This window comes from Sminthopsis crassicaudata, chromosome 2 (assembly GCF_048593235.1).
Source record: "Sminthopsis crassicaudata isolate SCR6 chromosome 2, ASM4859323v1, whole genome shotgun sequence".
Lineage (NCBI taxonomy): Eukaryota > Metazoa > Chordata > Mammalia > Dasyuromorphia > Dasyuridae > Sminthopsis > Sminthopsis crassicaudata.
The window spans coordinates 499354762-499365635 of record NC_133618.1 but is presented as its reverse complement, the minus strand read 5'-3'; the positions used below and the strand labels follow the sequence as shown (position 1 = coordinate 499365635).

At 41.9% G+C, this 10874-nt stretch overlaps 1 protein-coding gene across 2 annotated transcripts in view; it reads right to left on the bottom strand.

Moving 5' to 3' along the window:
• Positions 1-429: 429 nt before the first annotated feature.
• Positions 430-10874, bottom strand: part of NUP188 (nucleoporin 188) — a 42022-nt gene continuing 31577 nt past the window's right edge. Inside the window, exons 25-44 of one of the 2 annotated variants that reach the window (XM_074284931.1) lie at positions 10524-10630; positions 10029-10235; positions 9726-9895; positions 8860-8929; positions 8504-8571; positions 7740-7935; positions 7029-7106; positions 6614-6699; positions 5866-6011; positions 5257-5438; positions 4971-5174; positions 4518-4610; positions 3375-3533; positions 2834-2971; positions 2328-2402; positions 1987-2202; positions 1747-1878; positions 1580-1653; positions 1260-1389; positions 430-1081 (exon numbers count right to left, since the gene is read on the bottom strand). In XM_074284931.1, the coding sequence (XP_074141032.1) occupies positions 905-1081; positions 1260-1389; positions 1580-1653; positions 1747-1878; positions 1987-2202; positions 2328-2402; positions 2834-2971; positions 3375-3533; positions 4518-4610; positions 4971-5174; positions 5257-5438; positions 5866-6011; positions 6614-6699; positions 7029-7106; positions 7740-7935; positions 8504-8571; positions 8860-8929; positions 9726-9895; positions 10029-10235; positions 10524-10630 (2708 nt within the window). In that variant the 3' untranslated portion in view covers positions 430-904. The remainder of the gene's footprint in view (positions 1082-1259; positions 1390-1579; positions 1654-1746; positions 1879-1986; positions 2203-2327; positions 2403-2833; positions 2972-3374; positions 3534-4517; positions 4611-4970; positions 5175-5256; positions 5439-5865; positions 6012-6613; positions 6700-7028; positions 7107-7739; positions 7936-8503; positions 8572-8859; positions 8930-9725; positions 9896-10028; positions 10236-10523; positions 10631-10874) is intronic. The other variant, XM_074284932.1, reaches the window with a different exon arrangement.

The following is a 10874-nucleotide window of genomic DNA, read 5'->3' as shown; positions in this document are numbered from 1 at the left end:
TAAGACATAGGTCTATATCACTCAAGTTGCCAGAGAACATCCCCACTAAGGTCTCGGCATAGCATAGCCGTCAGAGAAGACTTGGAAGGGTACATGTATGCATGTAGGGAGGAGAGAGGTTTTAAAAGGTCAAGTCCAACAATAACCCTTTGAACAAGTCTTTGAGACATAAGGAAATGGAATGGTCCAAATCACCCAAAAAAGTGGCATTTGTATATATGTGTTGATTTAAGGCTTATAAAAGTGGTATATCTCCTTTAATTCTTAGAAGTACTACCTATGAAAGCATTATAAACATTGTCCCCATTTAACAGATAACAAACTAGTTGTAGCGCTAATAAAAGTTCATTAGTAAGATTTCTAGTGCTCTTCCCCGCTATGTCAGGCTGGTTCATGCCAAAAGTTTTAATGATATCCACCACAACACTGTCTATAAACAATGTTTTAATATTTGTATAAATAGAGCAGTTACAAAAAATGCAATAACACAGCATGTAAAGAGACGTTTCAAACCCGTGCATACGGCCTCTTGTCTGAACTGTACATGGCACACACACCTCTCACCCAGCTGGCAGTGGGGGCTGGCCTCACTCAGGACAGGATGTGCTGAGGGAAGATGGGCCCAGCTGCTATGAGCAGCAATGAGGAATGCTCACAGGAAAGGAATATGTTTTTGTGGGGTGTTTTTTATACAAGTGTCTAAGAAAACTGATCCTCCGATTCCACTATCCTCCCCCCAGCCGGATGGTGAGATACAAAAATAAGGATAGGTTCCCCTAGAGAACCTGCTTGGACCATTTGTTTCCTGTAAGAGGCGCTTTTGTGGGGTGGGGTGGGGTTCTCTTAGGATGACAGCCCTTAGGCTGGCTGGAAGGAGGAGTGGCCTGTGGCAAAGCCAACTGCCCTATCTCTGTACGTGCTGGACAAAGGCCTGGACTAGCTGAATCAGAGGTTCCTGGCTTTCAGGGCCTGATTTGGAAGTTGAAGCTAGCTTGCCTTGAGGGGAAGGAAGGACTCCAGCAGCTGGGGAAGTGGGGGCTCCACGGCGGAAGTAACGGGACAGGCTGGAGAGCAATGTACTCTGGAACAAAAAAAAAGGAAAGAGTAAGGACATATCACATTTTTGACTGTCTCTCTCCTGAGTCCAAAGTATTCAAGGACTTAACAATAGTAGTTATATCTTGGAAACAGACAAGGGACAGAGTGTTAAAATCCCTAGGGGACAGCTTCCCTCTTACCCTGCCCAAGGCCCTCCATACCAGTTCTGAGCTGAGCTCCTGCTTCATTCGCTGTTTATCCCTGGGGTGCACGGCTGGGTCCCTCAGGTAGCGTACAGCCTGGGAGATGAGCAGGTAGAAGCAATTTTCCATCGTAAACATCAGGAGGGACCTGTGAAGGACAACAGGCTAGTTGGCAAAGCTGAGTGGTGAGGAAGGATGAAGAGCCAAAGACTAAGAGCTACTGAAAATTTCCCATCCATCACCAAGGGATAGTGAGCTCATTAAAAAAAAAAAAAAAAAAAAGAAAGAAAGAAAGACAAAAAGAAACAGATCAAATAGTGCTATGAAAAAAGTCTTACTTCAGTGTTCTGATCCCCTCCACCTGTGTGCTCAGCCCCACAGCCTGGGACAGGGGTTCCTTTTTCTTGTCCAACTGTAGGGAGTGGGGGAAATGTCAGACCCAGGAGTAAAATGCAGAAGGTGAGGAAAAGTCTAATAAGGGAGATATTCTGGACATTGGACCTACCTCTCCCAACATGTTGAGGGCCACATTCACTGTGGCTAGGAGAGTCCCAAAAGAGGGAGCCACATCAGAGTCGAAAGTTGGGGTTGTGAAGCTCAGGGCAAAAAGGATGTTGTATTCAGCAAGATCTAGGGACTGTGGAGGGGAAGAAATAGAGAAGATCACCAGTCCATCCCTAACCCTTCTGCTTGCCATGCCCACCCTGAATCTTTTGTCCTCTGCTGAGACACAAGAGCTGAATACCTGGTCCAAAAGGATCTGGCAGACATCAGGGGTGAAGTGACGCAGGGCAGCCAGAGTCTTGCTGAGAATTTTCAGGAGGCTATACTGGACCATGCGCAAAGCCTTTTGTTCTGCAGCCTCACCATCGGGATTAGGCTGCTTCGAGGACACAGGCTGGGAGGGGCGTTGGACTCGCGGAGTCACAGCTGAGGGCATGGCATCGCTTCCATTTTTGTTCTATGGTGGGGAAAAGGTACCAGGATGATTTCTTTCAGAAACTCTCCAACTCATCCAGGATGGGAGTAATTCACAGTAACAATATTAGAACTGGAGTCAAATTGCCATCCTGGAAATAGCCTCACCTGTAAATAGTGCTGCAGCATCTTGCGGCTGTGCAGTAGGGAGGTGCAAGCCTGACAGAGGCAACACAGATTCACCTAGAACACACCAGAAAAGATGAGGACAGGACAGGGAGTGAGGGAAATAGAACTCTTTTTTTTTTTTTTTTTTTTAAAATCAAGAGCTCTATTCCAGCCATGCTTGTTGTCCCTCTAATACTCCACTCTGACAGGATCTCTGAATGTCCTTCGATAAAACAAAAATTACCTTAAGAAATAAAGACACACAAACCCAAACCTTTGCTTTCTGAAGCTCCTTAGGGTCTTTGGGCTTCACCTTCACATGATCTGGGATCACAGGATGTTTATCCACAATGTAATTCCAGCTGAAAGCCCCAAGGGCTCCTGCTGCCAGGGAAAAGGGCTATCCCTATGCTCTTAAGAGCCCTGGGCTTTGCCTCTTTAGAAATACAGGCCTCAGGGCACACCCAACTAACTTAAGCCAAGATAGGAGCCAGACTATCCCTTACCTGTATGTCTCTCAGGAGCTGTGGCAGATGAAACTGCCACTCCTTCATGAAGTTGGAGAGCTGCAGGATAAAGCCTACAGTGTGATCAGCTTCCTCTAGACAGGCCAGACTCTGCACTGTCCTTACTGCATTGAGGCACTGGAGGGGAGAAATGCTGGGATGAGAAAGCTCCCAAAGCTACTAAGTTGGGGTTAGGGGAAGGGGAATGTTAGTAACAACTTATTAAGTCTAATTGTACTAAAGAGACAGCAGCAAAGAAAGGTTTGCTTAACTGGGGGTAAATGAGGAGATGAACATGGCCCCATTTTCAACCAGGTGATTATTTTCATTAGGGTCAATCACTGAAAGCAACGAACAAATCTCTGTTATCAATCATAGCTGGATCATGGATCAACTATCCAGTGTCTCTAACTTTAGTAAATTCTCTACAAAGGCAATTCATGTATCATATTAAACTATGGCTCACAGCCAAGTCTTCTATCTAACCACATATACGGAGTCAGCCCCCTGGGAGTCACAACTTTAATAATGGAAATTTCACCTGCAGAATTCGCTCTTGATGAACACCCACAAAGTCCAGGGCTTCAGTCAGGAAATTATAACGTAGGGTTTTCAGCAGACGTTCCATTAAGGACATGGACAGGCGGTAGACTCCAGGCCAAGAAGGGGCATCAAAGGACTTTCGAGAGGCACCAGGAGTCTGGATGGTAAAAATAGGAGTAATGGGTCAAAGTGGCCTAGTAGCTCTGTTCTTACCAGGAGAGAATGTCCAGTGAACTGGGCTGATAAACAGAGAGTCCTAATGTACCTTAGAAACTGTGACAGACTGGTTTAAATTAAGAGAAAGATTCACAGAATTGACCTAATTATTACCTCCACTAATCTATCACGAGGGAAACATATTAGAGACCACTACACAAAGTCAGAGGATGTGAATTCTAGTCTTAATTCTCTTGCTAACTTGCTGTATGCCTTTAAACATTTGGTTTCCTCATCTGCAAACTGAAGAGGGTTAGAGTAGATGAGCTCTAACGTTCCCTCTCAGCATTAATATTCTACTATTCTACTGAAAAGAGGAGGAGGCTGCAATCAGGATTTACTGTAAGGGACTAGAAGGTATTTATTAGATCTCAAAGTGGGCTCCAAAGCTAGCTATATAACAATGAGCATTTGAGCTCTTTCCTTTTCTAGGAGTGTGCCTATTGTTCCCCAATCTTCACTAATACCTTCTATCCTTCCAACACTGCAAAGGACCTGGAATGTAGCATTAGACTTCACAGAGTAAAGGGAGTAGACAGAGCTCTGAATGTCAGCATGCAAAGGTCAATGACTTATGGTAAGCCTTCCCCACTCCAATTTCTTCAGCTATAAGGTAGGAAGAATTATTCTCATCAGTTTTTCCTATTTTCCACAGTTGATGAGTGTAACAAAGATAATGTTTTTCAACTCTTTTGGTTTTCTTGCTGAAAAACCAGAAATTATATAAGGCACGATTATAGTTCCCACATAAGCTATTCTTTCAAATAGATCATGATTCAGAAGGCACCAAGAATTGCTATAGGAAAGTGAAAGGGTAATGATCTTAATAGCAAGAAACAGGCTCAGCATTAATAAAACACTAATTTGAACTTGAAAGCTGATCCATCCATGCCTATACTTGTACTGGAAGCCTGAATGTACTCACCTGTACTGTTCCATTGGTGCTGAGTTGGTACACACTTAAAAGGGGTAAGCAGATGCTCTGGGTAATGCCAGCTCCAGCCACAGCTGCTGCACCCTAGGACAAAGATGACAGATGCCCTGAATTAGCCCTCAAGATAATGCAAACTCAACACAACGCTATTCCTCCACCATGGCTAGAAGTCCAAAATAGTGGAATGGATCAATAAGTCTCTTGCCCTGATTATGATGGATTATGGGAGAGAACGAAGAAAATATGTAAGTATATGCCAACAATGACTCCAAGATGCAATCAGATTTCTGAAATAATCAGTACCTTCCAAGCCCTACCAAGAAATATCTAGAGAGTCAATATAACCTCTCTTAAGGACAAGAAAGCTGGTATAGGATTATTAGAACTTTCTGGATCTATGTTCCTGATAGTTCAGGGATACTAAATTCTTAATCTGCCTCTTACCTGTTGGGTTCGGGCCAAGGTAAATAGAAGGTGCAGCGAGGCTTCAGTAAAGTGCAGGTTTTGCTTCATTCTCAGGCTCACCTCCAGGGTGGTGAACAGAGTAGGCAGAATAGGGATCCTACGGGTAACCTGAAGCCAAGAGTCTCCATCCTCATCCACTTCACATAATTCTTTGGCCAAGTGTAGGCCCAGAACACATACCTGCTGGAATCGAGAAGAAAGTAAGGAGACATAGCAGAGGGTTCCAAAGGTTGCCTGTGGGAAGGGGCTAGATAGATACCCATACCCCATCCCGCTGGTCCTTGTGCCGAAGCCGTGAGTAGTCATCTGTCTCCATGCTGTCCTTGTCCTCTGACACACTGCCAGAGGCCAGGCTGTGACGGGTCTGGTCAAAGAGGGCAATCACTTCTTCCTGAAGGGTCTCACAGACATTTAGCACCAGCTGGGAGTATTGTTTGATATCACTCACTGCAAAGTAGACAAAAGACGCACTCACAATCCCTTAATTATCATGCATTATTAGGCTAGTGGAAGGAGGGGGACAGTCCCCTTTTCCAGGCTAAGGGCTAGAAATGGTACATCTTAATCCAGAATGGGAGACAAATTTCAACCAAGTAAAGAATGAAGAAGAGGTAAAAAAAGGGCTAAATGAAAAAGGAAAAACTGAGAAAACACTGTGAATTTCTAAAAGATATCATTCTGAAGGAGTAATGAAAATGTTATCTTTCAAAGTCTCAGATCCAAGCCTAAAACAGCAGCCTCTCAACCCCAAATCTCCCACTATTCAGAAGTCCCGCAGAAAACCAGTGCAAACCAATACTGATCTCTGAGCAAGAAGAGAGAAATGTATCTTGCTGTGGTTGTGGTGTCTTTCTTGCTATCTTGCCCACCTCACCTTTCAATTCTTTCATCTGGAGGACAGTAAGGAGGGCTGAGAACACTTTGGCCTTAGCCTTTTCCATCAACTGCTGGTCTGCCTGGAGGATTCCCTCTAGAATCTCCATCAAGGAGCTAAGGATTTCATCCACAGACCCCAAATCTCTGGGAAAAAGACAAGAGACAAACGGGAAGCCCCAGATATCATTAGCAAATTGCCTTGTATCTAGAAGCCCACTAATAAATATCCAGTTTTCTGGATTGGTCATAATGGAAAAAAATATACAAAAACCTAATGTGTATATATGTGTATAATTCTAGATATCTATGCATGTGTTTATATGTATGTATATATAAATATATCCATGCTTAATAGTAGAATAAAGCAAAAAGTACACAGCAAAGAACAACAAAAAAAAAGCAACCCCAAAATAAAGCAAAGAAAAGATAAGACATCTCTGAACACAATGTGTAGTATTTATTATATACGTTTTCTTGAAATGGAAATTTATCATTTCATATTTTGAGTACTTTCATATTCTTCTTTGCACACAGCAGAGATTTTTTAAAAAAAATTTTTCTATTTAAATTTTAAATAAGTTAATTAAAAAAATAAAAGTGGGGGAAAAAACCTCTAATGTGGGAAATTTAATTTTAATCACAAGTTACTGCTTTTCTTAGAGCAAAAGAATAAGTTAAGAGGGTCAGGGCAGAAATTGATCAAAAAAGCTAACCAGCTTTCACCATTCTTCCAACATAGACTTTACCTTGTCCACTGTCGAAGCAAGATAAGCAGCAGAGTACATAGCATGGATCCCAGCCGCAGGCAGTTCACTGATGTTGGGATGAGCAACTGAAGAAAAATAGCTAAGTTAAAACCCAGAACTGTGATAATTAGGAAACCTAACTTCCACACACAGGGGTATACCCCAACCATTTCAGATAATCTCTTCAGCTGGGTTATCTGAGAAAGAGTCCTGAAATGATGAAGGGGGAGGAAGATTGGCGATCCTCTAGGTCTGTGACTTGAAAGAGATTTATTTCTATACAGAAAATTCTGAAAGCAAGTCACTCCCCTTCCTCTATACTTGTGTATCTAGAAGTCTAGAGAATTCTAACCTATATGTGACTTCAGCAAAACATCTCACATATATGGATGTAGATACTCTGAAACATACTTACTAACGCTTTAGTTCCAGCAAGAACATCAAGAAATAAGTGACGTCGAACAACACTATCATTCAAATGCATTATATCTGCCTGAAAAAGAAGAGAGAGATTATTAGGTGGGAAAATTTCCTTGATATGCAAAGTCAAGATCCAAATCTCAACTCTTGACAATGACTTTAGCCAATAATTGATGGGAAAAATCAACCATTCTCCTTTGGGATTCAAGAAGATGACCACGAGACCCGTCAAGCACTCAGGGACCTTCTAAAAAAGGACCAAACATCATTTTCCTCGTAAAAATCCAACCATCTGGCATACAATCCAGTTTCGAGGGAGCTGAAAGACTGCTCTTATCATATTATAATCCAGTTGGTTAGCCAACAAGTATTTGCTGAAGACACACAGGAATTATAATAATAGAAGGGATCATATGGTGTGGACCTTATAGGGAATTGAGAACAATCAGAACTAAGTAGTGCAACACAGTAGTGCTGGAAGTAACATCTATATGTTGTATCCAAAGAGGTTTTAAGCAGCTGTTTCATCCTCTTCTTTAGTACTTGCTGCTGGCTCCACCACCACAAGTCCTGGTGATCACACCTAAGTTTCTCAATAGGGAGCCACAGACTTATCCAAGCTGGAGGGAAAGGGAGGAGCAGGATGGTGACTTCCAGGAATTTCAATCCACTATAGCTATGACATGAGAGAAAAAAAAATGCTTACATGGCTGGTGGCAATAATGAGAAGCATCCGCCAGGCAGAGATCAACATCTGGTACTCCACCAAAGAGGTGCAGCCACTTCCTTCTGTCTCTGCCATGTGATCTGCCAAAGATTTGATATAACCTGACCAATAGGCAAAACGTTTCTCACTGGAGAATTTCTTGAGTGTGTCTTTTAGGGACTGGTCCAGTGAACCCCTAAGGAATTGGGGAAAACAAAGGGAAAGCTTTAAGCAAGACTAGAATGTGAGCACATTGAACCCTATAGGGCAAAAAATAAAAAAAACACAACCTCACAAAGTAGAAAACACAAGCCTTACAACAAAGGGATACCATGCCACCAAAGCACTTTTCTCCCCAAGGCCTTCATTAAATCCAATGCCTGATTCCACAAAAGTGACCAGTTTTAGAATGGCTCCTTCATAGGCATGGACACATACTTTATAATATATGTTCTTTACATTTATTTATTTATTTGTTTGTTTGAGGCTGGGTTTGTGCCAAGGGTCACACAGCTGGGAAGTGTTAAGTATCTGAGACCACATTTGAACTCTGGTCCTCCTGAATTCAAGGCTGGTGCTCTATCCACTGCGCCACCTAGTTGCCCCTCTGTTCTTTACATTTATAAAAGGCATCAGGACAGAGAATCTAAGTACATATGCTGAGGATCTTAGTTAATTCCAAACCATCTCCTTCGTGGAAAGGACAATTAAACAAAATTTTCCACCCAAGCCTTTAAGTAAAATCTTAAGAGGGAAAGACTCACTTAACTACATAATATATTTCCAAACAAATGATCTTCATAATTAAGGCACAGGTCTCCAGGACACTGGGCTAAGGAAGAAAAAAAGCAAAAAAATTACCAATTACACAAAGAAACCTGACATGATAGAGTCAGCCATTACATATGTGGAGAATCAAGAATTCAACAGTCTTTTTCCAGGACAAGGCTTTAAAAAAAAAAAAAAATTAAAAATTATTTAAAAGAGGAGAAATGTCTAGGATTTTATAAATCTTTGAGGAAAATATAGGAAAGAAATCTGTTCCTATTCAACTCTTTCAAAACCCAGCCTTTTCCCCTCCAAATTTTTGTCACTTTCATTACCATCTCACCCAACTTACCTCGGATGTTTCTGAGGGAGGAGAAAGAGTCCCAAATAACGGGCTGGTCAAATTCTCCCAAAACTTTGGTCTAAAAAAGGACACATCATAACTGTGTTGGTTTTTCAACATAAGTTCTTTAACTAACCCTGATCCCACTGTCTTCAATGGCTTCTCCTTTATCCTATAATCCCTAATCTTGAAATTTGACTCACATGTCAATGAGTAGTTTCTTTTAAAGGGTCTCATGCCTAGGAAAGTTAATTTTTTAAGGACATATTCATTATACCTTACACAGCTGGACTCCTAAAACTCTAAACCACTACATCTTTTCTTTCCCATACTTAATTGTTTTTTAGTCATTTTAATCAAAACTAAAGAGTCTGATTCTTCATAACCCCTCTGGGGGTTTTCTTGGCAGAGATATTGCAATGGTGTTCCAGCTACTTCCCTAGCTCATTTAACAGATCAGGAAACCAAGGCAAATAGGGTTAAGTGACTTGCCCAGGGCCATACAGTTAAGTGAGCATCAGAAACCACATCTGAAGACTCAGGAAAATGAGTCAGCCTGATTTCAGACCTAGCACAATGCTACCTAGCTTCAAGATTTAAAAAAACTACTACAAGAAGAAAATGAACTGGGAAATAGGAAGAACCTTCTAACACAGGTCCTCAATTGGTGGTCAGTACTACAGCTCTCCAAGCAAATGGGGCCATTTCAATCCATTTGACCTTGCTATGGGATTTAACATATTCCCTTGGAGTAAAACCAACTTCTACCTGTTGTTTGTCAAGTACGATAAATACGATGGAATTAAATCAAAGGCAAGAAGATAAAGCAAACTGAGGAATGGCCCCTGCTGATAGGCAATGAAGAAAATACTCACTTGGTCCTGAGAACCAGCATGGCACTGTCCCGGCGGTCCTGCCAAAGAGCATGTAGAAAAGCTATCGCAGCACGGTGTAGCAGGGGTGGACACCAATATTTATCTTGCTGTTTTGAATCAATTAACTCTAGTACTACCTGGAGACAGCTCCATTCCCCAAGACTGAATTCCTGGAAAGAAAAGGAAGTTCAGGCTACGCTTGCCATACAGTCTTTACAAAACTGAGTGCAGAGCTGGCTTTCTACAGAAAATCCCTTCTAGTTTCTGCAGCTAACACAGATTCATTCAAGGAGAGTAGTTTACCTTGGAGCCATCACTCCCATCCTTTACTTCAAGGTTTAGAAAGAGCTCAATGAGGCCAGGTTGAGTCTCCACAGCAACAGTAAGAAACTCTAAGATCATGACCTTGATACGCATATCCTCAATCTTGCTTTGCAGCCTGGTCAGAAAGGCATCACGGATAGCAGCTGCATCGCTGCCGAGGCAAGCATACACAGACATGGGGGCAACCTACAGGAATATCAAGGACTACTGATTAGCCTATGTGCAAGTGCTCTCCCAAGAGGCCTAAGGTGGGCCACCTGTTTGAAGAATCAAAAAGGAGAAAAGAATACATTCAAGAAAACCATCAAAAAACCTACAGTATAAGGAAAGGTGTACTTAGAAAAGCCCATTTTACCAACAATACAAGTTTTCCATCTCCATTAATAGCTCTTTTTCCTCAGGTAAAGTTTAAAAGAATGCCAAGGTGAAGGAAAATTGTGGTTTCTAAGACTAACTTATAAAGAAGGGTCCTACCGTTGCCAAGCGTTTTAGGAGCTGGATGGCAAGTCGTGGCAAGGCAGGGTCATGTTTGTGATAGATGTATTTGGCCAAAACAGCAATAAGGTTGTTCCCATGGGCACCTAGAAAAATACAAGGACAAAGGGAGATTTCAAAGTTGCCTGATCCAAGGCCTTAGAGAGACAGCTCTGACAGACAAAATTGGCTATGGACTATTTTAAAATGTACAAGTGCTACAATGAGCCAAGAAAGCAACATTTCCCTATCTTTTATTAATTGTAAGTAGATGAAGACATGGGTTTAAGATACTGCATAATCCACATTACATAAGAGAACTAAATGTTGAGCAACGTTTTCCAGTTAATG